Source organism: Hemicordylus capensis, chromosome 3 (genome assembly GCF_027244095.1).
Source record: "Hemicordylus capensis ecotype Gifberg chromosome 3, rHemCap1.1.pri, whole genome shotgun sequence".
Taxonomy (NCBI): Eukaryota; Metazoa; Chordata; class Lepidosauria; order Squamata; family Cordylidae; genus Hemicordylus; species Hemicordylus capensis.
The window spans coordinates 17,752,238-17,780,190 of record NC_069659.1 but is presented as its reverse complement, the minus strand read 5'-3'; the positions used below and the strand labels follow the sequence as shown (position 1 = coordinate 17,780,190).

The 27,953-nt window shown below is 44.0% G+C and overlaps 1 protein-coding gene across 1 annotated transcript in view; it reads left to right on the top strand.

Annotated features, from left to right (window-relative positions):
- The window catches only part of CHORDC1 (cysteine and histidine rich domain containing 1), a 38,213-nt gene extending 11,042 nt beyond the window's left edge, over positions 1-27,171 (top strand). Inside the window, exons 2-11 of the mRNA XM_053307489.1 lie at positions 1,629-1,678; positions 3,842-3,898; positions 5,070-5,230; positions 8,887-8,987; positions 9,288-9,346; positions 10,363-10,433; positions 10,564-10,669; positions 18,509-18,628; positions 20,596-20,658; positions 21,857-27,171. Of these exons, the coding sequence (XP_053163464.1) occupies positions 1,629-1,678; positions 3,842-3,898; positions 5,070-5,230; positions 8,887-8,987; positions 9,288-9,346; positions 10,363-10,433; positions 10,564-10,669; positions 18,509-18,628; positions 20,596-20,658; positions 21,857-22,009 (941 nt within the window). The 3' untranslated portion in view covers positions 22,010-27,171. The remainder of the gene's footprint in view (positions 1-1,628; positions 1,679-3,841; positions 3,899-5,069; positions 5,231-8,886; positions 8,988-9,287; positions 9,347-10,362; positions 10,434-10,563; positions 10,670-18,508; positions 18,629-20,595; positions 20,659-21,856) is intronic.
- The last annotated feature ends 782 nt before the right edge of the window (positions 27,172-27,953 follow it).

Below are 27,953 nucleotides of genomic sequence, written 5' to 3'. Positions count from 1 at the left end.
AAAGTGGAGAGAGAGAAATTCTTTTCCCCCTCACACAACACTAGAACCAGGGGTCACTCCATGAAATTGATTGCCAGGAGGTCTAGGACCAACAAATGGAAGTAGTTTTTCACACAACGCATGATCCACTTGTGGAACTCTCTGCTACAGGATGTGGCGACAGCCAACAACCTGGATGGCTTTAAGAGGGGTTTGGATGACTTCATGGAGGAGAGGTCTATCAATGGCTACTAGTCGGTGGGCTGTGGGCCACCTCCAGCCTCAAAGGCAGGATGGCTCTGAGTACCAGTTGCAGGGGAGTAATGGCAGGAGAGAGGGCACGCCCTCAACTCCTGTCTGTGGCTTCCAGTGGCATCTGGTGGGCCACTGTGTGAAACAGGATGCTGGACTAGATGGGCTTTGGGCCTGATCCAGCAGGGCTGTTCTTACGAAGATGAGATGTAATCTCATATTAGCTCTAGAGAAGTGAGTATCGGCTGTGTATCCTCTGAGCAGATAATAACTGAGTAGATAATGCTTGGAGATCATGACCATGAATAGGCAGGAGAGAAGAATTGTTTGTCTTTGGTCAATTCAGGCAAGGCTTCTGGTGTAAATGATGGAATAGTATTATACACAAATAGTTGACTTAATAATAATTAGAATTCTAATAGGAGGGGGCTTGATGGAATTGTTGCCCTCACATGTTTTGAATGGTCTGACAGAACTGTCCCAGTTTTGTCTGACATTTATCAAAGGGCTGGTTTGGATGCTCGCCGGTCAGCAAATGTGAACAGGATGGGGTCACACTGAGAGCTCATTCACCCTGTCATCACTGCAGGACATCCCAACACAGGTCACAGCATCTTTTAACTTTGTGAGTAGGGCATTAATCTGATTTACCCCTCATGCTTCAAAACTCTGTTAAACAGGATTTTAGAGCATGTGTAAAGTAGTGATCCTGATGAACACCCCCTCAGGCAATTAAAAGATGCCTAACAGCACATCAAGACATCCTGCAGTGATGCCCTGCCTACGTGTTGTGGCCAGTGCTGCTGTGAATTGGCCAAAAAGTTTGAATTAGTTAAACTTTGGGTGAAACATTTTAAACTTGAACTGGAATGGTAACACTAGTCTGTTGTTTTTGTAAGCTACATATTTATGCTGATGACCCTACTAAGCAATCTCTCTATTTCTCCCCCACCCCCCTTTTCTAGGCTTTATAGAATAAATGGCAGCAAAAAGGGACTACCTTGCACAGCAAACACAGTAAGCAACATCCAGGCTAAGTCCCATTGAAATTAATGGGCATTAAGTTAGTCGTGACTAACTTGTCTCATTCATATCAGTGGTGCATACTTATGACTGGTTTGGATGTTGCCTCAGAGGGAGGAACATGTTTGTGATAACTGCTTATGCTTCCTGAATCCTTGCTCTTTCTATTTAGAGATAGCTTTAATCAGATTACATCACCAGTAGAGGCTTTAGTGTACTGCTAGATGTTCTTGGTGCTGTGAAATTTTTGAAAATATTTCACTGCAGTCAAATGATTCATTTGAATAACTTGCTAATCTAAATACAATCTATAAATTTAGCATGTTGTTCACTGCTATTTTCAGCTAATTCTTCTATTTTTCTCTACCTTCTAGAGTCGTGTACGTATCACCCAGGAGTACCAGTCTTCCATGATGCTCTCAAAGTAGGTGTGCAAACATAATTGTGTCTTTAAAACCTTCAGCTAAATTGTGCCACTGTCAATATTTCAAGAGTCTCACTGACACTTGAAATATGTTTGCCCAAGCATGGTGGGATACTATCACCTTCAAGTCCATTGTAAGAAGCAGGATGCTGGACTCCATGGATTTTTGATCTGCTCCATCCAGGCTGATTTATTGTTCTTAATACAGAACCAGTTTTCTCTCACACCAGGAAATAAATCTGAGTAGAAGTTTGTTTGTTTGATATTTCTATACTACCTGATACCGAGTCTCTGGGTAGTGCACAATCTGAAAACATGAAAGTTAAAACATTAACACAGTTAAAACAAAATATAATGAAACCTCTGAAACTTAAAAATGTAAAACTATAAATTAAAAGCCTGATTAAACAGGTATGTTTTCAGATCTTTCTTTAAAACATCCAGGAAGAGGAGGCTCTAGTTTTATTATTTATTACATTTATATCCTGCTCTTCCTCCAAGGAGCCCAGAGTGGTGTACTCCATACTTGAGTTTCTTCTCACAAGCTTACCCTCATGATCTCTTCCCTTCGCCAGGCGGATGGATCAGCTGCCCATATGAGGGGCGGCTTCCCCCTCAGCTCGCCTGGTCCCTCTGGGTGCAGGGACAGAGCCCCAATAATGCACCTGGCGAGTATGCGGTGTGCCTCCCCCCATCGAGCAGTGTTCCCTCTAACAAGGGTTCCCAGATGTTGACTACAACTCCCATAATCCCCAGTCAAAGGCTATTGCAGCTGGAGATGCTGGGAGTTGTAGCCAGCAACACTTGGGGATCACTGTTAGAGGGGACACTGCCCCTGAATGTGCCTGCCATGGCTGCAAGCAGCTGTGGCAGACACATGATTTTAAAAAGTGAGGTCAAGGGAACGATCACCCGCTTAACCACATTTTAGCAGGAGGCTACTTTGTTGGGTTTGCCACTGTGTGGCCACTGGGAACAGGCCCAATCCCGGAGGTTCACATGAGTGTGCAAAACTGAACTGGGCTCCCTTAGTCCAGTTTTGCACGCTTGTGTGAATAGCCTCAGAAAATGGGAAGGGTGGGTACCAGATATAGAACACAAACCAATGAAGTACCTAGCAGATGTGAAAGTATATTGTCATATCTATGTTAACACAAAATATACATAAGTAAAAAACGAGTATACAAAGTAAGGTAACCCAGTGGGTGATAACACAGTGATCAGAATGCTGAAACAGACAGATGAGTAATGACACAGTTAACAGAATGCAGAAATATACAAATAACTGAGATTTGCAGTGCTCTTGCAAGATTTCAAATGCTTCCTCAGTCAGAAATGTATCTCTTGGTCTTCATATATTTTCAAATAAGAGTCTTGAAATACAGAATAATAATGTAGCAATTCAAGAACCAAAAATGCAAACACACATTAATCAATAATCCTTTTGCCAACACTCACTTTGTTTTCTATTTAAGGAGCAGAACTCAATAATGCTTGGTGCCTCCAGTAGCAATGAATACAAAACGTTCATACCATGAATACAATGGCAATGCTTAAAACATTCTTCCTTTTAAAAGATGCCATTTTAAATATGTCTAAAAAGTATCTATTTTGGATATTTGAAAGATTAGACATCTGTAACATTATACCAGTTGCTGTTGGTTACTGTATATTACGTAGTTCAAGTCTTCTGTGTAGTTTGTTGTTCTTTGCTGGGGAAAGTGTTTGCTTATTTTTAGTGTGTGTCATTTTTGGCATTAAAATTGTATATTACTAAATGCTTTCAATGTTTTAATCAAGTACAATTGCTATAAGTACTGCTGTACTACTTATATACTGTTTTTCAACAAAAGTGTTCAAAATGGTTCACATAGGAAAAATAATACATAAGATGGTTCCCTGTTCCAGGAGGGCTCACAGTCTGAAAGGAAATAGAAGATAGCCACCTGAAAGCAGCAACACACAAGGGAAGCTGTGCTAGGATTGTATAGGAAAATACAGTTGGTGGTGGAGAAAGGTGAGGTGAAATTGGGGTATAGAGTAGCAAGTTTTAAACCCATAATTTAAGGAAGGTGAAAGTGTTTAACCTTGAGCTATCATTCCTAGTTCTCACTTGCTGCCTGTTGGTAACTTGAAATGCTTTTTGTGGCCTGTGTTTTACAGGGCTGGTCATGCTGTAAGAGGCGAACCACAGACTTCTCGGACTTCTTAAGTATTGTGGTAAGTGTTTGTAATTGATCATTTTTTTTACTACCAAATTGATTTTCTCCATGAGCAACAAATCCTGATCCAGCAAATCACTTTACAGCAGGATGACTCCATGCAAAGGTGATCCAGAACTTTTGGTTGGCCATGGTCACCTTCTTTAAAGCAGAGAAGGGAGGTACAGAGTAGGCCACCACCTCCCTCTGGGTCAGGAAAAGGAGGTGGGGGATGGTGGCCTTGGGCTGCTGCTCAGGCAAGGTGTGCGGTGGTACTCAGCTGAACTGCAGACAAGGCTGTCCCGGCTCTCCTCTCAAGCAGGGAAGAAAGACATAGGCCATGTCTGTCCAGTTGGTGCTCAGCCAAAGTGCTCCAGCTTTCCATGGCAGAGTAGCAGTGGGGGAACCCCGCTCCACCTTCCTTTCCTTTTTTGAAGCAGACACAGGCTGTAGGGGGTTTGGGGCTAATGTTCAGTCAAGGTGTCTTGGGTGCTATGGCCAAGTGGCAGCAACTTACTACCCCCGCCTCCCTTTCCTGCTCCAGAGAAAAGGAGAATTCCAGGGAGTTATTTGAATTATGAATGATGAGACTGCACTTTTTTTTCCTTATTGTGGACTGTGTAGATGCTGAGTTTCTTTCAGTACTCTTCTTGTGAAATAAGTGTCTTCCCTACACATGTGAGTTATTTAGTGATGTTTTAATAAGTTCTAATACAGTATGGAAAATTTCCAAACTCACAATTAACAAGCAGTTCTGGTAAGAACTAATCTGCCTACTTTCCTTTCACTATAATCTTAATTGATAATTACCATCTTCACAAGTTAGCCCACTTGTGCCTCAAACGTTCACACATCTGCCATCTTGAATTGGGGTGGATGACACCATAAACCACACCGTTAAGGTGTCCCTACAACTGTACCAAATTTGGTTCATATCAATCCAGATATTGTTGCAGACAGACTTTCCCTAAGGAAAGTAGGCTAAAAATGTAAAGAATGTGTGTTTAGATGTTTGTGTGTGAGAAATGAGTAGGGAAGGAGGTTTATCTAAATGTTTACTGCTACCCATGGCATTTAGTGCAGTATCAGAGATGAAACAGAAGAATTGGTTTAAGAATTTAAGATGGTAGATCTTTGTAAGCCAGTTGATGCTGGCTTACTAATATACAAATATGTGCTTTCTACAACAGGGTTGTACAAAAGGCTTCCATAATAGTGAGAAGCCCCCTGAACCTGTCAAACCTGAAGTTAAAACTACCTCTGAGAGAAAGGAGCTCGCTGACCTGAAACCCAGATTTCAGGAACACATAATTCAAGCACCAAAGCCAGTGGAAGCAATTCAGAGGCCAAGGTATTGTACTGATCTGTTCACAGTTGATAGCGTCATTTTGGTTTAAGCTGTGTACGTTTTGAGGACTGAGATGTAATATCTAAAGAAATACAATTTCTTTTCCAGATTTGGATAAAACGCCACTGTGTGTGTAGACTTTGTAATTGAATGACTTTTCAGGGCATTTTGTGGGCTGTTTAGTTTGGTGGCAAAAGCATACAAAAGGAAGCAGAAGGGGGCCTTATTGTAGTTGGGGATAACATGCATTCAGTTGAGCTGCAGTAATGAACGGAAGTGGTGTTATCTGAATAATGTTTTCTTCCAAATATGTTAATTCCTAAATCAGAATCTTGTCTATAGGCTAACTCAGGGCTTAATAAATCCCAGACTCCAGGAAGTCAGGGCACCTTGAAACTGAACTGCAGTGCCTAGATGAGGATATTCAGATGCAGAGTTCGGACATATAGTTCTAAGTATGTTACTTAGCCACATAATGGCTCAGCGGGGAAGCAACCTGCCTAGAGAGCAGGAGGCTGTTGGTTTGAATCCCCACTAGTATGTTTCTCAGAATATGGGAAACTCCTATATTGGGCAGCAGCGATATAGGAAGGTGCTGAAAGGCATCATCTCATATTGCACGGGAGAAGGCAATGGTAAACCCCTCCTGTACTCTACCAAGAAAACCACATGGCTGTGTAGTCACCAGGAGTCGACACTGACTTGGCGGCACAACCTTTCTTTTCCCCCATTCATTCATTCATTCATTTATTAAATAAATTTTTATTTATTTAACATTTTCATACCATCCAAAACTTACATCTCTGGGTGGTTTACAACAAAATAAAAACAAAAAGTTTAAAACATTACAACAATTTAAAAAATTTAAAACAATATTTTAAAACAGCATTAAAACCATTAAAACAATATTAATTAAAAGCCTGGGTGAAGAAATGCATCTTTAAAGACCTTTTAAAAGCTGTCAGAGATGGGGAGGCTCTTATTTCACTAGGGAGCGCATTCCAAAGCCTCAGGGCAGCAGCGGAGAAGTCCCATCCCTGAGTGGCCACCAGATTAGCTGGTGGTAAATGCAGACTGACCTCTCCAGATGATCTGAGTTGATGATGGACCCATCATCTTGGACCCAGAGAAAATTTATTGAGGCCTGAATACTGAGCCCTCTTTTTTTCCTCTCCCCACTCCTCAAAAACCTGAGCATACGTGCTGTGACATGCAGAGCTACCTGAATTCTTCTTGCCTTGAAAGACTGAAAGCCTGCCTTTAAATGTTGTTGTTGCTCCAGGATGCTTGGAGCTAGTGGTGTGTGTTCAGAACATAAGAACTGCTCTGCTGGATCAGGCCCAAGGCCTATCTAGTGCAGCATCCTGTTTCACACAGTGACCCACCAGATGCCTCTGAGAAGCCCACAGGCAAGAGGTGAGGACGTGCCCTCTCTCCTGCTATTGCTCTCCTGCAACTGGTATTTAGAGGCATCTTGCGTCTTAGGCTGGAAGTGACCTCAGACTAGTAGTTGTTGATAGACTTGTCCTCTGTGAATTTATCTAAGCTCTTCTTAAAGCCATCCATGCTGTTGTCTGTCACCACATCTTGTAGCAGAGAATTCCATATGTTAGTTATGTGCTGTGTGAAAAAGTATTTCCTGTTGTTAGTCTTAAATTTTCTGGCAATCAGTTTATGGGATGACCCCTGGTTCTAGCATTATGTGAGAGGGAGAAGAATTTATCTCTCTCCACTTTCTTCATTCCATGTATGATTTTATAGACCTCTGTCATGTCTCCCCACAGTTGCCTTTTTTTCTAAACTAAATAGCCCCAGGTGTTGTAGCCTTGCCTCATAAAGGAAGGTGCTCTAGGCCTTGAGCATCTTGGTTTCCCTCTTCTGCACCTTTTCCAGTTCTACAATGTCCTTTTTTCGATGTGGTGACCAGAATTGTACGCAGTACTCCAGGTGTGGCCGCACCATAGTTTTGTATAAGCAGGCCTGCTCAACTTTGGCCCTCCTGCAGATGTTGGCCTACAACTCCCATAATCCCTGGCTATTGGCCACTGTGGCTGGGGATTATGGGAGTTGTAGTCCAAAAACAGCTGGAGGGCCACAGTTGAGCAGGCCTGGTATAAAGGCATTATGATATTAGCAGTCTTATTTTCAGACCCCTTCCTAATGATTCCAAGCATGGAATTGGCCTCTTTGACAACATTGAGTCGACACTTTCAACGAGATGTCCACTACAACATTAGCTAAACTGGAATCAACTGCAGTTAACCTATGAACTTTAATGTGGTAGGACTAGATTACATTGGTTTTGGGGGATGGAGTCTGTTTGTGGAACCTTTTTTGCCTTCCGGTGTGATGATTGACTAGACAGCTTTTTGGGCTAACTCTAGAATTATATGCCTGTAGACAGAAGAGACTGAAAAATAGTCTTGTCATCTATTGTGTCTTGAGGTAGGAAGGTTCTGTGATCTACTCCAAGACTGCTCAACTTTGGCCCTCCAGCTGTTGTTGGACTATAACTTCCTTCATCTGCAGCCTTAGTGGTGAGTGGTCAGGGATGCTGGGAGTTGTAGTTCAGCAATAGCTGAAGGGCCAAAGTTGTGCAGCCCTGATCTACTCCACCTCCCCAAAACTTACATAATCCAGTCTACAATGTACACAAGCAGAAAGGGCAAAATAGTTTAAAGAACTGAACAAGCCAAGCTATAAGCTTCAGAGGGAAGACAAAATGCTGCATAGTTGTCATCAGCCTGGTGTGTGTCCGAGTTCCTTGCTAATCCCAGACATGGCAATCAGTCAAACTCTAAGCATGAACAAACCCCATCCACCAAGTCACTGATAAAAAGTTTAACTGGTGCCTCTCTGGGTATAGCCAGCCACCCAGCATCTCGTCGTACGATTATGGCACTTCCTGATGTTCCAGAGGAAATGAGGAATGCAGAGACCATGAAGCCCAAGGATCAGATTCAAAGGGTTAAACCCTTTTCCTGTATTTTCCCAGGATCTTCAAAGTATAAAGCTCAGGTAGATGGTCCTAACACTTGCAAATGTCAGTTGCTTATAGTAAATCTAATAACGTCATTTGCAAGTTATACTCGTTTTCCTTTTGCTCCATGTATTACCAAGGGCCACTTTTTCAGTCTTTCAACATCCCAAGTTTTAAAATATCTTACTGTCACAGTTTCATACCACTGAATTTTGTGCAAACCGAGGGAAATGGGAAGGGGTCACAGTTCAGAGATAAAGTGCATTCTTTGCACACATGAGATTCCAGTTCTTGGCATCTCCAGTTGAAATGATATCTGGTGGGTGGACTAGGAAATAACCTTTGCCTCAGGCCTTGAAGAGCCACTACCAGTGGGAGGAGACAGCATTATGCTAGATAGACCAGTGGTTGACATCCAGATTGCGTTACTAATGAACAGTCCTGTTGGACTTAATGGGACAAGTTCGTCATGACTGACTTGTCCTGTTAATTTAAATGGAACTACTCATGTGTAATTTAATTTGAATGTCAGGCAGCAAGAGACTGCTTCTTAAATTCATAGCAAAGTATTCAGACATTGCAGAAGACTACTTAAGCATATTAGAATCACTTTATATTTTTTCCATGCTAAAATCATGGCAACCAAATGAATGCAAACTTTTCTGCTTGCTTTTTTCAGCCCAGATGAGCCGATGACACTCTTACAGCTGAAAGTATCTGCTTCCTTGAAACAAGCATTGGACAAGCTAAAACTGTCATCGGAAAATGAAATTAAAAAAGGTAAGTAAAAATAATCAGCTTGGTAAGACTACATTTTATGTAAAGGAGAATGTGCCATATCTCAGTGCTGGATGCATTGAATTTATTGGTTATTATTGTACCTCTTCAAGGAATTTGGTGTCGTGCGCTTGGGCTATCATTGTTTTAATACATAACTACTGGATGATAAAGCATCTCAGATGGAAAATTTCCTGTGTATTTGCTTTTCTTTTCCACTCACATCATAATCTTAATGTTGTTTTTTAAATTTACAAATGAAATCTCAAGACTGTCATAAATTCCAGCATTCTTATTTTACAGAGGAGGATAGTGATGAAATAAAGATTGGGACTATCTGTAAAAATGCAGGCTGTGTGAAGGTAAATGTCTTAATTCTGTGTACATGTATTTACACCACACTTGCAAAAACCTCTTAACTCCTTCCTTTCTCTTGTTGCATCTCTACCCTTAAGTGGGTTGCATGACAGTGCTCAATCTATGTGAGAAATGCCTGCAATGTACAGTGCTTTTTTTAAAGGAATGTCTGCATATTTTTATACCATTAAATAAACTTTGGCTCACCTACTTTGCATTCTGATTATCTGCTTAGTGTATCATGGAAGCTTTCAAAAAAACAAATTCGTGTGGACATTTTAGTGACACTTATTCAGTACTGGTAAATGTAAATTCCTACTGAATGGCTTTTAGAGGTCTTTCAGATCCTGTCTGAAGAGCCACACAGTAGTTTCCCAATCTGCATTCCAGTGTCTCTCCCGCTCCCACTTGCTTGCCATTCCCATGTCAATGCAACAATCTTCCTGTTGTCTCCTCCATTTGCTTCTGTCTGAGCGAGGCAACTGTGGGAAAAGGTGAGCCTCCGCAGACTAGTGTTCCCTGTAAGAGGGATTCCCAGATGTTGACTCCCAGAATCCCCAGCCAGAGGCCATTGCACCTGGGGATTCTGGGAGTTGTTGTTGTTTACATTTTATATCCAGCTCTTCCTCCAAGGAGCCCAGAGCGGTGTACTACATACTTATGTTTCTCCTCACAACAACCCTGTGATGTAGGTTAGGCTGGGAGAAGTGACTGGCCCAGAGTCACCCAGCTAGCTTCATGGCTGAATGGGGGTTTGAAATCGGGTCTCCCCAGTCCTAGTCCAGCACTCTGAGTGCTATAGAGTTGTAGTCAACAACATCTGGGAATCTCTCTTAAAGGGAACATTGCTGCAGTTTCAACTAGTGGCTGATGGGGCTTGCAGGACTGGCTATTCCAAGTCTTTTTTTTTTTCCCATCCCCAGATGAATGTGTGATTCCTAGTACCTTGGGAAGCACTGGCATCTATCCTAACCTAGTTTAATAATAAAATATTAAACTTGTGTTAATTCCACCCCCACAGACATTTGAGGGATCACATAGCATGGAAGAAACCTGTACATACCACTCAGGTGTGCCTATATTCCACGAAGGGTGAGTATTATGCAGAAAGCACACTGTTTCCTTAAATTGTAAACCTTGGTTTACTCAAAATGCATCTCTTGATACAGCCGTATAATGGCTGATCTGACTTTATATAGTTTCCTTGAATCTTAATTCACAGGATGAAGTACTGGAGTTGTTGTAGGAGGAAAACATCCGACTTTGAAACTTTCTTGGCTCAACAGGGTTGTACAACTGGCACACATTTATGGGTTAAGAAGGATACTGTGAGTACCTCTAACTATTATTGGAAGTTGGTGACCTTATATGTGCTGGGATGTAAATGTATATTAGTTTGGAGAGAGTAAAATCTGAAATATTCTATTTTTCCACCATGTGCCTTAAAATAAGGATTTGAATGCAGCTAAACCTTATACAATGCTGTCTGAAGGGAGGAAAATGAACGGTTTGGAGGAGCAAACTTCATAGTGTGTGTGTGCTTGCGTACACTGCACTAAAGAGCTTGACTAAAATAAATCTTGACTTTTATGAGGGTATTCTGGGACTTCTATGGTTGTGACAACATTCTGGCATGACTACAGGACAATCTACATCCCTTACTACAGAGCAGAATTATAATAATAATAATTCGATTTTTATATCGCCCTTCCAAAAATGGCTCAGGGCGGTTTACAAAGAGAAATAACAAATAAGATGGCTCCCTGTCCCCAAAGGGCTCACAATCTAAAAGAAACATAAGACACACACCAGCAACAGTCACTGGAAGTACTGTGCTGGGGGTGGATAGGGCCAGATCTGGATCGTGATCCGTTGAGCCCATAAGCAAATGGGTTCTGCGCCTGCACAGGCACCTCTCGGGCCGACTAGGTAGCTCCTCGCGACGCCCAACCGCCCATCTGCACGTGCTGCTGCATGCTAGCTATATAGAGCGGCTGGGCGTCTTCCGTTAGTTTCTGTTTGACCGCCACAGCGTTCAGACCTCGCTTGGGCTCCTCGGTAGCAGAAACGATTGTAATACGAGTGCTTAGGCATTTAGGACTGTTTTTTCTGGTAATTTGGACTACGGACTGTACTTTGGACGTGACAACTTCTTCCCGGAATAACTTTGACGAAGGATTGGACGGATATCTTGTGTTTGACCCGGACTGAAAACGGAAAATGGAAACGAAGACGACCTTTAAACGCTGTGAGAAGTGTAGGGCTAAACTACCCTCCACTGATCACCACGACCTCTGTCTTATATGCCTGGGAGAGGAGCACAATACGGCAGCCTGCAAGATCTGTTGTGCCTTCTCCAAACAAACCAGGACCAACCGGGCACTGCGTTTGAGGGCAGCTTTATATGAGGACGCGCTGCGCCCTTCTACCCCTCGCCCAGAAGCGCCTTCGACGTCGAAAGCAGTATCGGGAGCGGAGGGACACGGAGCTGCTTCTATGCAGTCTAAAACCGTGTCCACTGATCCTACTTTTAAGAGACCACTGGAGGTCTCCTCTAGTGACCAGAGACGCCGTGAGAAAAGGCGCCGGCAAGACGCACCAGTGGCTGGAGAAAATCCTAGCCGAGAGGAGCGCAAACAGAGGACCCCATCGCCTTCATCGGCGCAGGGCTCTGAGAAGGAGTGGAGTGCTGAACCTCGTACATCTAGCCCAGCGGAAGCGAGCAGGGGGGGTCTGTCAGCATCAACCCCTCCTTCGACATCGAGGTCATCGATTCCGAAGCCCTCGACATCGAGCAAAGAGCGGGTGAAGGATCCCTCGACATCGAAGCCCTCGACATCGAGAAAAGAGTGGGTAGAGGGTCCCTCGACATCGAAATCCTCGACATCGAAGTCCTCGACATCGAAAGCAACAAGGCGTAGTGAATCCTCGATATCTAAACCTACCTTGTTGTCGATGGAGCAGTCTCAACCTCGAAGACACCGTTCGCTGTCGCCTGCTCATACCCCACAGCAATCACCATCAACACCGCAGCAATTGAGTGGCCACCGCTCAGACCGTAGTGCAACTTCTGCCCTTAGGAGTCTGATGGAGTCTAGCCCAAATACCCCAGCGGAATCCACTTTTCAAGGTTTCCTGAGTGGGGGGTTGGATAGAGATGACGATGGAGAGGAAGAAAATGAGGGGCTCCCACCACCCAGAACCCCATCACTTTCTCCTAGGGTGGCAACTGAGAGCTTACTCCAGTCACCACTGGCGGTGGTGCAGCCATTGGCGGGCATAGCTGATGGGAGTATACGCCACCCTGCCACGCAGCCTGCACACACTTGTGGATTTAGACATTCGTTACCACACGATTACGCAGACTATCTGAGATGGAAGGCGATGCAGCCGCAACCCGTAGAGGGAGCCGCTACACAAACCCAGGCTAAACCCGCTGGGAAGCGGAAGAGGAAAAGCACCCCACCTCCGCCAAGCCCATCACCACCTCCTCCAAGCCCATCATCCAGGGGTTCATCTCCTGCTTCTACACAACGGGATTTGGAATCAGAATACTCAGGTTCAGATCAAGGCAGCCGTGAGGTGGGGCCTCCTTCTGAGGTCCCGCCACGTCTTTCAAGATCCCCAACAGAGGAACTCAAGGCGTACCATTCCCTAATTAGAGAGATGGCGGAGGCGTTGGGTTTGGACCTGCAACTCCCTGAAACAGATTCTACCGACCCGGTGTACAACATGATGTTCCAATCTAAATCGTCTCACCCGGTCTCCCTGCCAATAATCCCTGCCATTGCAAAGGCAGCTAGGACGGCTTGGGACAGTGTCCAAACAGCAAATCCTACGTCTAAACGTATAGAGAACTTATATAGGGTCCATGAAGGGGAGGAGAGATACCTGATACACCATCCGGACCCGAACTCTATCGTGGTGGATTGCGCATCAACATCAAAGGGCAGCCGCCGCCATACAACACCAACCGATAAGGAAGGGAGGAAGATAGATGTGTTAGGGAGAAGAATATACGCCACATCGAGCCTGGCTATCAGGATTGCAAATTATGCAGCCTGTATGGCTCGGTACATCCATCTGATGTGGGACAATTTACTTCATGATTCCACTTCATTGTCGCCAGAGCAGCTGCAAATAAAGCTCCATGAAGTCTTTGACAAGACAACATCTGTAACAAAGCAACAGCTAAGTACATTTAAACATTTGGCGGAGACAGAGTCAAGGGCCATGGTGACTGCTGTCACGATGAGGCGTCATGCTTGGCTGCGTGCGACTTCACTTCAGCTGGATATGAAGGACAGAGTAGAAAATCTGGCCTTTGATGGAAAGGGACTCTTCCATGAAAGTACTGATGCAACCATGGAAACGTTAAAAAAGTCAAGATTTACGGCCAAGACCTTTATGGTACCAACCACAACAGCTGGCCCTCGTACATATAGCTATAATAAACAACGGTCATACCGATTCCAAGACAAGAGGGATTTCAGAAGGCAAAATAGGCCCTACCAGAGGCCTAGGGGTTTTGGAAACAGCAACGCCACCAAAAACAAAAATCAAAACTCTAGGAACAACAAAGAGAGTGCTAAGCAGTCCTTTTGATTGCTGTGCCAGCCCACTGCATTTAATACCAGTTGCCAGGACCAATGCCATCGGCCCTGTAGTTGTCAGCTCAACAATCAGACTGGCAAGCCATGCTTTAGCATGGCACAACATAACATCAGACCAGTGGGTACTGAGGATTGTGGAGACAGGTTATGCGATAGAGTTCATCACTCTTCCACCATTCTCAGGTCTACGTTTCACAAGGTCGACCTCAGTACTCGAGGAGGAGATACAAGTATTGTTGAAAAAAGGTGCAATTGTTCCAGTGCAGTGGGCGAGGAGGTTGTCCGGATTCTACTCCCGCTACTTTCAAATTCCCAAGAGGGATGGCGGGATCCGAGCAATCATGGACTTGAGAGGACTGAACAACTTTGTCTGGGCCCGGAAGTTCAGGATGACAACGTTGCAGGAGATTCTACCCTTCCTAGCTCAGGAGGAGTGGGCGGCAACGTTAGATTTGAAGGACGCATATTTCCATGTGGGCATCCAGGAAAACCACAGAAAGTACCTTCGATTTACTGTGGGGGAAGTAATGTATCAGTATGCGGTTCTACCTTTCGGATTGTCAACCGCTCCGAGAGTCTTCACCAAAGTAGTGGCAGTAATAATTGCGCACCTTCGAACTCAGGGCCTGGTGATATATCCATACCTAGACGATTGGCTCCTGGTGGGCAAAGACAAGAAACTACTGGAGACACAGATACAAGTGATGCTCAATCTTCTTCAGGACTTAGGTCTCAACGTGAACTGGAAGAAGACGAATTTAACTCCCAGAAAGCAGCTGAGCTTCATAGGTGCTGTTCTAGACATGGAGCAACATCGAGCATTCCTACCACGCGACAGATATATTCAGATAAAGTCTCTGGTAGAACAATTCCTGGCCAATCCTGTTCAAAGGGCAAGGAAGGTCCAGAGACTTTTAGGCTTGATGGCCTCATGCAACACAACTGTTCAATACACAAGGCTTCAGATGAGGCCCCTGCAGCGTTGCTACCTGGACCATTTCCGACCCAATATAGACAGCCAGAACATGCTGCTGCACCTTTCCAGGAAGGTGCTGGTTTCCCTACAATGGTGGATAGTCGAGGAAAATCTCTTAGGGGGTGTGCCGTTCCGTCCTCTGCTTCCAACAGCATGGGTCACGACCGATGCTTCCCTACTGGGGTGGGGAGCACACTGCGGCCCAGAATGCATTCAGGGACAGTGGACACCTCTACAAGCCCAGAGGCATATCAACTACCTGGAACTATTGGCTGCATTTTTGGCACTAAAGGCCTTCGAACCTCGACTTCGGAGTTCGGTTGTGCAGGTCCACCTGGACAATACTACAGCTGTAGCCTATCTGAACAGACAAGGAGGGACGGTTTCACCAATGCTTTGCACCTTGTCGAGAAGATTGTGGGAATGGTGCATCATGCATGCCATTTATCCGATGGCAATACACATTCGAGGTGTGGACAACCACCTGGCGGATGCTCTGAGTCGAAGCACTCAAGCCACCCAAAGACACGAGTGGGAAATCAAACAGGAATGTGTCAGACAAATTTTCGACCGCTGGGGGACACCATCTGTGGATGTGTTTGCCACAGAGGAGAACAAAAAGTGCAGGAGATACTGCTCTCGTGCGGGGATGGGTGCAGGATCTCTAGGAGACGCTTTTCAGTACGATTGGAGCAGGGGGCTACTTTACCTGTTTCCACCAATGCCACTCCTCAATCGAGTGTTAGCGCAGATCTTGAGGGACAGGTCAGACTGCATTCTAATAGCCCCTTGGTGGCCACGTCAGGCTTGGTTTGCTCTGCTGCTGCGCATATGCAAGGGGAACCACTACCGTCTTCCACCAGTGCCAGATCTTCTCCAGACATCGGGAGGCATGATATTGCACCCAGAAATACAAACACTAAGGCTGACAGCTTGGAGAATAACCTTTTGAAGTCCATTCTGTTAAACAGTAGGCGAAGATCAACGAGACGCAGTTACTTATATAAATGGAAAAGATTTGTAATGTTTGCAAAGGCAAATAAGTTTGTTGTACGCCGGGCATCAGTGCGCCAGGTTTTGCTTTATCTAACAAGTCTGAAGGTAAAGGGCCTTGCAAACGTTTCGTTGAAGGTGCATCTGGCAGCACTGTCCTCGAAGCTTCCTGGTTGGGATGGAAAAACGGCTTTTACCCATCCTGAATGTAAACGGTTCATGAAAGGACTAAATAATCTGTATCCTCCACTACGCAAACCTTTAGAACAGTGGAGTCTATCGTTGGTTCTATCTGCATTGATGGAAGAACCTTTTGAGCCACTACATGGCGCTAGCTTGAGATTGTTAACGCTTAAAACTGCATTTCTGATAGCTATAACCACGGCTAAAAGGGTGGGTGAATTGACGGCTTTGAGAGTGGACAAGCCTTATACCCAATTCTACCCACATAAGGTTGTTATGAGGCTAGACCCAAGTTTCCGAACAAAGATAGTTACGGACTTCCATTTAAATCAGGAAATAGTCCTGCCAACCTTTTTTAAGGACCCACAAACAACACTGGAAAAGGCGCTACATGCGTTAGATGTGCGTAGATCCTTATTGTACTATTTGAGAGAGACTAGACAGTATAGAAAGACAAGTAAACTATTTGTAGCCTATAAAGGCAAGTTTAAAGGGCAAGCAGTGTCTCGACAACGTTTAGCACACTGGTTAGTAGAACTTATCCTGCTGACATATAAGCTACAGGGGGTAGCACCGCCCAAAACTATCCGGGCGCACTCTACTAGAGCATACTCAACTTCTGCTGCTCATCTTTCAGGCATTAGGATGGACGACATCTGCTTGGCCGCTACGTGGTCGTCCCAGCAGCCTTTTATTAAACACTATGCAGTGGACTTGCGCATGGCGCGCCAGGCGGAATATGGGCGAGCTGTCTTGAAGAGGGTATTGCCTTAAGCGGGCATCCTTCTGCACCCACCACCATGAAGGGCTAGCTCACTAATCACCCATTTGCTTATGGGCTCAACGGATCACGATCCAGATAAACAGGTTGCTTACCTGTAACAGGTGATCTGGTAGTGATCCGTTGAGTCCATAAGACCCGCCCAGAACCAACCCCGCTGCAGAAGTATGGACATTATGAGAAACATCTGGTGGCAGATTGCACGGAAGGGGCGGTCTGCACAGTGAACTAACGGAAGACGCCCAGCCGCTCTATATAGCTAGCATGCAGCAGCACGTGCAGATGGGCGGTTGGGCGTCGCGAGGAGCTACCTAGTCGGCCCGAGAGGTGCCTGCGCAGGCGCAGAACCCATTTGCTTATGGACTCAACGGATCACTACCAGATCACCTGTTACAGGTAAGCAACCTGTTTTTACTCTCCCCCTGCTAAATAAAGAGAATCACCACGGTAAAAGGTGCCTCTTTGCCCAGTTAGCAGGGGTATTATAGCAACTTTTATGGTCCTACACATGTTCTTGGCATAGGAACATAGGAAACTGCCATATACTGAGTCAGACCATTGGTCTATCTAGCTCAGTATTGTCTTCACTGACTGGCAGTGGCTTCTCCAAGGTTGCAGGCAGGAATCTCTCTCAGCCCTATCTTGGAGAAGCCAGAGAGGGAACTTGGAACCTTCTGCTCTCCCCCAGAGCGGCTCCATCCCCTGAAGGGAATATCTTGCAGTGCTCACACATCAAGTCTCCCATTCATATGCAACCAGGGCAGACCCTGCTTAGCTATGGGGACAAGTCATGCTTGCTACCACAAGACCAGCTCTCCTCTCCTGGACACAATGCGTGTTCACCTTACCAAGCCATGTCCCTACCCTTACTATTGTGCTGCCTTTTCTGCCTCAAAAACTGAGTGGGAAAATACAGGAGATATTTATGTATGTTTTGTTCATCTATATCCTGCTCTTCCTCCAAGGAGCCCAGAGAGGTGTACATGGTTATGTTTATCCTCAAAACAACCCTGTGAGGTAGGTTAGGTTGAGAGATAAGTGACTGGCCCAGAGTTGCCCAGTGAGTTTCATGGCTAAACAGGGATTTTGAAACAGAGTCTCCCCAGTCCTTAAAATAGTCAAAATGACATTGAAGAATCTTAGGCCAGGAAGATCTAAGTCGAACCACCTGGCCCTGCTCTCATGCAATGTTATCCATCATATAATCTTCAAGTGTCTACATCTCCTTTTCCTCCTTTTGACATTTCAGTATGGACTACCCTTAAATCTGTTGCATGACACAGTATACATTAACAGATGTGTACTGTAGATGTAACATGTAATTCTGCTTATTACAGTAAAGGGTGGCATGACCAAACATTTTTTTAAAACACTATCTGTTAAGTAAAATATTAATGCTATATAGGAATCTTATATATCATATATGTAAAGAAATTCTCCAACTTCCACTCATTCAGTTTAATAAAATTTCCTCTGTGTGCCTTTGGCAAGAGCTTTATTCTAATTGCACTCTGTTCTGGGCAGTGGTATCAGTCCCCTCTCATGAAAAATATCGGTGTTAGCTACTGTAATTATAAATAGATTGAAATCATGTTTGCATCTTAAATATTGTGACCTCTAGGGGAAAAAGGTAGTTCCATGCAGGCACGATTGGCATCAGACTGGAGGTGAAGTAACCATTTCGATCTATGCTAAGAACTCAGTTCCTGAACTCAGCCACGTGGAAGCAAATAGCACATTGGTAAGTTGCTGAAAGGCTTCGTCTCATACTGCGTGAGAGGAGGCAATGGTAAACTCCTCTTGTATTCTACCAAAGAAAACCACAGGGTTCTGTGAGCGCCAGGAGTTGAAATCGACTTGACGTCACACTTTACCTTTACGTTTTAAGTTATCTTTTAGGTAACGGGACTATTAAGCAGTTGAAATCTCTTCTGTTTTCTGGGCCTCTTAAGAATGCCTAAACTGAATCTCCTTTTACCTGAAATATCTGCTTTTTCAGGAAAAAATGCATAGTACAATCCCCCAAATACTGTCTCATTTCAGAATGCAGCTGGGTAATTGCATGTTTGAATGCTCCCCGTGTCTGTCAGAGTAGACTTCCCTGCCTGTAAACATCTGTCATGGCCAGGAGAAGAGTGATAGCCTAGGCTTCTCCCTGATGGCATACAGTTTTTTTTATGCCTACTTAGTCTAGTTGTGCTAGGCCATCTCCTCAAACATCAGAACGCAGTGCACTGCAGACAAAGAGCAGATGCAGAACAGAAGGTGCTTGCAGAGCAGTTGGCTCCAGATGACTTCAGCATGTGGCTCGCCACATGCTATGCTACTAGCAAACCCTGACTCGAGGAAAACCCTTTTCTTTTTCTATGGTGATGAATCTGAACCCAAACGAAACCCATCTAGATGGTCATCCCAATGGAAATGGGTGGGATGTGCCCATGTTGCCCACTGTTCTCTCTATGGTGGTCTTCCCCCATCTAGGGAAGGGGCTGGATCGTGAACCTTCTAATATGGGTGCATTTCCCTATCCCAAGAAGTCAAAGATTAAGCACTAGATTTATAAGGGGTGATTTAAAGCTTTCATACAGAGCATTTCATGCAGATCTTCATGATGGTATTTGCCCACTAAAGTAACTATATTAAATTAAACAAGAACAACGTAACAGCTCTTAGACTAACTGATTTTTAATACATGAGCTTTCATGGATTATAACTCACTTCTTGAGGTAGGGTGAAAGCAGGGATACTACAGCAAGTGGTGGCAAACATTCCATCTGCACGTAAAGCGACATTTACAGTGGTTTTTTTAATACTAGGTAGCAAAAGAGAGACATTCCCAACTATGTGTGTCTATAACGTGCATAAAATCTATAGTCTGTATTCAAAGAGATTGACATAATTAAATTATTATTAATTTAATTCTGTTAGTTTATAGGTGGGAAGATTGTAGACACTGAAGTTTAGTGTGCATCACATCTTGGTTCCGGTGCATCCAGAAGTCATAGCAGAACATTTTATCTTATTTTTACATTTATATCCCGTGCTTTCTCCAAGGAGTCCAGAGCAAAGTACATGGTTTATCCTCACAACAACCCTGTGAGATAGGTTAGGCTGAGAGATATGTGACTGGCCCAGAATCATTCAGTGAGCTTCAGAACTGTAGTTTTCAATCAAAATAGTGTACTCTTAAGTATGTTTACTCAGAAGTAAGCTTTGCTGCATTCAATGAACTTGCTTCCTAGAAAATGTAGTCTTAAGTCAGTCAGATATTTATTTATTTAGTATGTATTAACACCACCTTTCAGTTACAAGGCTGTTAGGGTAGTATAAAATTTAAAACTGGATGCAATAAAATCACACACAAAATTACACAAATCGCAGAAGCAAAAACATTCAAATCTAGCAAAGCCATAAAACATTCTAGAATGCTTGGGCAAATTAAATGTTCACCAGTGTTGAAAAGACATTAGAGTTGTCTTAGAAGCTGATGAACTTCTCTGGAGAGGGAATTCCATATTTGAGGTGCCACTCTGCAGTCCCTACCCATTGGCTCTCAGATGTTGGCTCTGGAGGAGGGTCTCGGATGACTGTCTCAGGTGATCATGGAAGAAGACAGTCATTCAGCTAGCCAAATCCTAGCGTACTTATGTATATACTGGACTTAGAAATACCATATATTTAGCTACTTCTTTTCTTCCTCTCTTGCAGTTGAACATCCATGTTGTATTTGAAGGTGATAAGGAGTTTAAACAGAATCTGATTTTATGGGGGGTAAGTACACGTGCATTTTAAATCAGGAAAAATTCAGTCAACATTACTTTGTTGTTGTTCAGATTTCTTCAAAAAATGATTCCATTGCTGGACACTTGTAACATGTGTGATAGGATTCAGTAGTAAAAAAAATGTGCAGTGCCAAAGAGACCAGTTTACAGTCTTATGTGTTATGGAATATGTGTGTGCTTATTCATGACTCGTATGATGATGAAGATACTTCAGGCCACATGGGTGTCTGTAGGGCTTTCCCCAGGAGATATAGATTTCCATTTGCACAGTGTGTAAATAGAAATCAAAAGACAGGTACTATCAATCTGGGGCAGGAGAGAGTGGGCGAACTTCTCCCCTTCTCTCCAGACACCCATGGTTTGCCAGTTTTTAAATGTTTTTATTTTATTTTATTTTATTTTTATACCACCCTTCCAAAATGGCTCAGGGCGGTTTACAATTAAAACAAACCGCTAAAACAAATTAAAAACAATGTAACAACGAACAACAATTTAAAAACATTTTAAAACAGCAATTAAACAATTCCAGTAATTAAAAGCCCCAAAATCGGGTTAGAATTTAAAAACCCTGGAAAGCCAGGCCAAACAAATACGTTTTAAGGGCTCTCCTGAAGGCTAATAAAGAATTCAAATTACGGATTTCCGCAGGGAGCGCATTCCACAGCCCTGGAGCAGCTATAGTTGAAAATACCTAGCATAATATCAGTTCTTTCCTCATTCCACTTGTGTGTCTTCAAGTCTATTGTACATCGTAGCTATTAGGATAAATTCTACAGGTTCCATAGTGTATTTTCTTAACTTCTGGCATTTTGATGACACTGTGTTTGGAGAGGAGAGCTGGTCTTGTGGTAGTGAGCATGAATGGTCCCTTTTTCTAAGCAAGTCTGCCTTGGTTTGCATGTGGGTGGGTGTCTACGTGTGAGCACTATAAGATATTCCCCTTAGGGTATGGGGCTGTAGCTCAGTGGTAGAGCATCTGTTTGCATATGAAAGGTTTCAGGTTTACACCCTGGCATCTCGAAGTAGAGCTGGGAAGAGACTCCGGCCTGAAACCTTGGAGCACCCCTCCAGTCAGTGTAGGTGATACTGAGCTAGATGGACCAGTGGTCTGACTTGGTATGGTATGAGGCAGCTTGCTAGGTTCCTTTGTTTACTGCCTAAAGTGAAATGTCCATGTTCTCTTCCAGGTGATTGATGTGAAAAGGAGTTATGTAACTATGACAGCTACAAAGATAGAGCTCACTATGAAGAAAGCTGAGCCCATGTTGTGGGCTGGCTTGGAACTCCCAGCATCCAAAGTACAACAGAAACAGCAGCAAGAAATGGCAGAGCAAGCTTGAAATCTGAGACACCAGTGGTTGCCAACAGTGAAGTGGTGACTTGCTGTTGTAACATGAATTGATTTTATACGGTTTTTTAAAAAATAAAATTTGCATCCCAGCCTGGGTGCAGTGTTAGGCTTTTCAGTAGTGCACTAGTTCACTTGTTTTGCTTTGTCGAATCCCATCTGTAGGGATGTGCACAAATCACACTTTGAGCACTTTGGGGGAAATTTGTTTGAGAACTGTAAAGCACCCATGCATGCACAGGGGCTTATTGGGATGTGCGCCACCCCAGCAGGAAACTGAATGGTGCCGGCAGAGAGCAGCTAAGGCCCTGCTCTCCTTTTTCTTAAAGTTCCCAAACAAATTTCCCCAAAGGTGCTCGAACTGCAATTCGTGCACATCCCTACTCCGCTGTGCTACAATTGCACATGGCAGCATTATGAACTTCAGATTCTGTTCAATCTGCTGGTTTTAAGGAAGGCATGTGGATGCCATTAGTCTAGGTTAGGCACACTTGCAAGGAAGCTGATTGTCTGTAGCATTTTGTAAGCATTTTGTTCCCCTCTCATGCTCACCTGTCATATTATCCCTTTCTTAGCTCTCTATTTTTCGGTTTACTTCTGCCACTTCATGCTGGAATTTCAAATTCTTGTTGGAGTGCTGAATGCCAAAGCACTGGCTTGGAATAAGAATATGAATCAAGCAAATACATACATAGCCAATACCTGTACTGCGAACGCTGAGTCTGGTGCAGAGTCTTGCGTGCTGGTGCACAGTCTTATTTGGTTTGGGGACTAGGGATCTTGCCCTTAAATATTTCAAGACTCTGCAATGTTTTTGTGAAAATACAACCATTAATTGCAATGCAACTTAAGTAGTAGCTCTGATCATGTGGAGAAACTGGTATTCAGTTATTGTAGACACAAGCTTTAATTTTTGCTTTAATGTACATGGTGTTCTTTTTGCTAGGGGGGAGACAAAAAAGTCAGGCCAACTAATAAAGCTAGGCCCATCCAGGAAGCTCTTTGGTTTAGCTAACTGATAGTGCAATCCTATGCATGGTTACTTGGAAGTAGATCCCACTACTTTCAATGGGATGTGTTTAGAATTGCAGCCTTGAGTATGTTTTCCCCCAGAACTAAACTTTGGAGCTGTTCAGTAATCAGTTGCCCATCTCCAAATCCTTGGTTCCTGCCTCATATCCAAGCTTCAGCAGCTCTGTTTTCAGGATGCTCTGTCCTTTTCTCTTCCCTTTCTAATGTACTTGGACTTTGGATTTAGCATGCACCCTGTTAATCTTCCTACAAACTGAGTTCTAAAAGGCCTTTCAGACATGTGTCCCAGCCTACTAAGCGATGCTTTTCCGCAAGTCCCATTGACATAACCGAGGACCATGCAAGAGCACTGCAATAGTTATGAGGGCTATGCAGGAACAATTTAGTGAGTTGCATCATCAGCTATTTGCAATACAAACACAACTCCAAGAAGGAATCCAGACAATGTCTCTCATTTTCAGAGCAGACTATGTCCATTCAATAATAAGGCAAGCATTACCTTTGTGATATATCCCTGCATATGCCTTGAAGTGGGAACCTTTTATAGTAGTATGCCAATTAAACAATAAAATTAAAAATAGGGGATGAAGCAAGTACAAGTAAATGGATAACCAAAAACAATAGTTGAATATTGACAGATGGTAAAAACCAGTGATCTCTCTCCCAATGCTCAAGACTGGGATTTGGGGATCTTTAATCATCTCTTGTTGCAACTTCTTTCACAGCCTTGTGTGACCTGGATCCTCATATTCTCTTATTGCTCACCCGGAGTCTTTTTGCTTAGTTCTGGAAGAGGCTGGATTCTTTCAGTCTGCTCTTCCAGTGTTGGCTCATTTACATCAGCATAAGCCTGAGTCATCACTCTTACTCAGGGCCTGTCCCCTTAAACCTGAAAGCAGAAAGTAACCAAGAAAGTTCCTCATTCCTTTCTCTGATGTGGTTCTGGCCAGAGTGCCTGACTCATTGCCTGTGTTTAACTGGCGCAACAGCTGTCCAGGTCTTGTCCTTCCCTGTCTGGAAGCCTTAAAGGCTTTTGTTTGAATGGAAAGTGCTACCTGAATTGCAAATGTGGCTATGGGGGCAGTAGAAACCCCTTAGCATGCATGAAAACATTTCAACTAGTTCTTATTACAACTTATCTCAGCAAGTTGGTAAATGCAGCACATGGGGCTAGATGGTGTACAGGTGGCCCTCATTTTCTGCAGGGGTTCAGTTCCCACCAATTTCCACAGATAACGGAACCATAGGTAATGAGACCTTAAGTCAATGGCAATTGGGGGGTTAGGTTCCTGGAGAGCAAAAAAAGCAATAAAAAGGTAGAAACTGGAGAAACAATGCACCATGCCATGCTCTGCAGGTCTCCACCTGTCCAGCAGTGTCCCCCCCAAACCCCAATGTGGCTGACTTTCCACAAAATCACAGAATTATTATTATTATTATTTTTAAATTTGGAGTCACAAAATAGCTCCGTTTAACAAAATGGCCAGAAATGATCTCCATGGTCAGTTCTGGCCATCCTGAAACCATGAATAGGCAAATTTCTACAATTCTTAAAGCACCTTTACCGAGGTCAGATCTCCGTTGTCTGACTGCAGATATGTGAAACCACGCATGTTGGGACCATGGGTGAGAAGGGCCACCTGTATTTTCTCAGTTGCCACTCAAAACAGAGGCAACTGATCTAGATGTTGCTGACTGGTGTGAGCCTTTGCCTTTGGCAAGAACCTGATTTAATCAAAGAAAAAGGCAAAACTTTGGGCCATCTGAATCTTACTGCAGTCACTAAATGGCAGGAAATAATTGCTCATGGTCATAGTACTGTTCCTTTGGTACTGAATTGTTTTGACGAAAAATATTGATCCTGTATAAATGGGAACATTGGGCTCAGCCATATAAGCCATTAAGGTGGTTCTCATGACTGGCTCTACCCAGGCACAGGCAGCCCTACCTGGGTAGAGGTGGTTGTGAGAAGTGCTGGGATCAGTCCCGATTCCTGCACTCTGCAGCCAGGTAGTCTGAGGTTTTTTTCCTGGGCTAATAGTGGGGTAGAAGGATGTGAGCATGCTATTCTACACCACTTCCCAGCTGTGTGCATGTTTGGGCTGCCTTCAGCCTGAGCATCCACAGAACCAGGCGGCAAGAGTGCCTAGCAGTGAGGAAATGCCTCAATGCACTCCGCTCCTGGAGCAGTGCATTGTGGGGTGCCAGAGGACTTCTTCCTCCAGCTCCTGGCTCTGCTTCAAGCAAAAGAGCTTAGAAGACTATGGTTATGTTCAGGGAGCCTGCCTCCCCAGCTTTGAGAAGATAGGTTGTTTGAATGACCTTGCAGTGCCAAGACGACTTTCTCCCTGTTTTATATGTAGCGCCTGCCAATACACCAGTTTCTGGTTCTATTCGGCCACCACCATATTGCCGAGATAATATTTCTTCAAAATGAGACCCATGTAAGCCAAAGTCAGCTGTGGCCTCAAATTATTTTGATGGGTTCAAAAGGCGGATTCCTTTGACTTCTCAGTGCAGCATCTTTACATGGACTGGACATCTGTACAGTGAAGGGAGACTGGAGATAAACAGTTGTGCATGAAGTACAATAAAGTTTAGATTGGCTTAGACTGGCCGTTTCTGCTTATAATATTCTTTTGTTCCTAGTAAGAAGTCAGCTTCCTTGCAATGTATTAAGCTAATTGCCCCGTTTTAACAATGTGTCTTCCCCCCCCTCCCAGCACTGGCACATTATCCTACCATACTCCTTCAGTAGCCTATGAACGAGCTACCACTTTGTTCAGAGGCCTACAAGTGACAGTCAGGTCATTTACACGGCCATTGGGGGGGAAGGCAGGTTCCTACCTACCTCCCCTACCCCACCCCGATCGTTTCAGCTCTGCATGCTGCCACGTGCACACGAATGGCGCTGCAGCAAGCAGTGCACTGATCTACAGGCCAGGGGAAGGATGCCCAGCCTCCTGATATTCCACAATGCATCGAGTGAGCAGCAATTCCTGAAGCTGGGTTATCCCCCTCCCCCCGGCCATCATTTTAATGGCTGCTGGCAGCCTGTGTGCTCACATGACCAGGCAAGGTAGGAGGGTGCATGTGTGCCCTTCAGCCTCGATTTTAGCCTGGGTACAAAACCCAGACTACCCGGTGGAATAGCACCGGGGATCAGGACCAATCCTGGTGGTTCTCATGATCAGCCCTTCCTGGATAGGGTTGGTCATGAGAATGACCTCAGTAGCAGCAGCTGCTGTCAAAGCTGACAATTTAAGGGACCCCCTTTCTAGCCCTCTCGCATCTGCTGCTACTTTATTTACCCACCCACTTACTCACCTTTGGTAGTGTTTGGCTTTTAAAAGTTAAGAGACAAAGTTGCAGAATGTTTCTCTCTTAGAAGAATCCATCTGCTGTTGCAGGATAAACGAGTAGGTGATACTGTTGCAGGTTCTGCATAAGCACCTGTAGTTCAGGGCTGCGCAGCCTCCAAGTGGGCTACCTTACCTGGCCTCTCGGCTGTACTTGACTCAACAAGTTGCTTGTTGTATGGCACTATCAGACAGTTGCTGATGCAGTTACCCAGAGTCCTGACAACAGGTAGTGGTTGGTTCGTAGGCCAACCAATTTTGAGCAAAATCTTTCATTTTTACATTCGCATGGCCTCCTTTCCCAGCACAGATTTATCATGTAATGTAAAGGACACTCATATGCATCCCAGTTCCCCAAATATTCATACTGGGCTTTTATGTTCACGCTCCTTGTTGTTGGAGGTGTTACATCAGCAAGTCACCACTTCCGTAATCAGTACTGTTAGTTGTTTTGCCTTGAAAAGAATTCAATTTCTGCTGTGTAATAATGCACTTCTTTGCTTTAAATATAGCATGGGAATTAAAAATTCAATAGCAGTTGACTTGAGGTTTTCCATATTGCAACCACAAATTTCATTTGTATATGATAACATGAAAAAAAAATAGGTGTCTGGAACACTAGATTTTTTCAATTAACAGTTTTTTTTCAGTGTTTTCCCTTTGCATGAGTGTCTGTTTTAAATTTTGTTGATAAAGAATGTTTCTTAGCGGTCTCATGCCTTCAGACCTTTTTCTAAGTTTATGGAATAAATGGTTAACTCTGTGTTGGTTTCATTCTGTAATTTCAATCTCTAGTGGCTACGGTATGTTTGAGAAGAAAATGGGGTGAACAAATATTTGAAACAATGGAGGGGAAGGATTTTGGTTTGCTAATGTGTAATGTAAGAGAACCATGAATAGTGGAAGGGAATATCTTTCGCTGGGCAGGCAAATCAGAAAACTAGATGGAAGATTAGTCATTACTAGTGTTTGGCAATTGACCTATTAGTATACCAAATAAAATAAAGCTCTACCATTTCTGTAGGAAGTTTGAAGGTAGTTCTACCTTCAGGGAACAAGGAACTCTAGTACCTTGTAAAAATACTCCGGTCATATTCTGCAGCAGTGATCTTCACTATTTTTCAAGCGGGGGGCACTTTGGCAATAATTATAATAAAACTTTATTAGCTGCCCCATTAAAAAATTGCAACAAACTTTGAATGCAAGAACCATTTCCCACCATGTTCACCTCCTCACAGCCCCCCTGGCACTACATGGGGGCAACCGTTTCCCACAACACAGTGCTAAGAAGAGGGGGCTCGTAAGAGACAAAGAGCCCAGTTGAGCTCCAGTGCCAACTTGGAATGTGTGCATGGAGCAGTGGGAAATGTAGTCCTTCCCAACACTATCCCCACAGAGCTCTATGGGGAAAGTTCTGGAAAGGACTACATTTCCCAGCACTCTGTGCCTTCTAAGATTGTGCATGGGTTTAACAAGGCTATGTTACCTTTAAAGGAGCTCCAGCAGCATTGGCAAAAGTGCAATAGGATGGTCATCAGCCAGGAG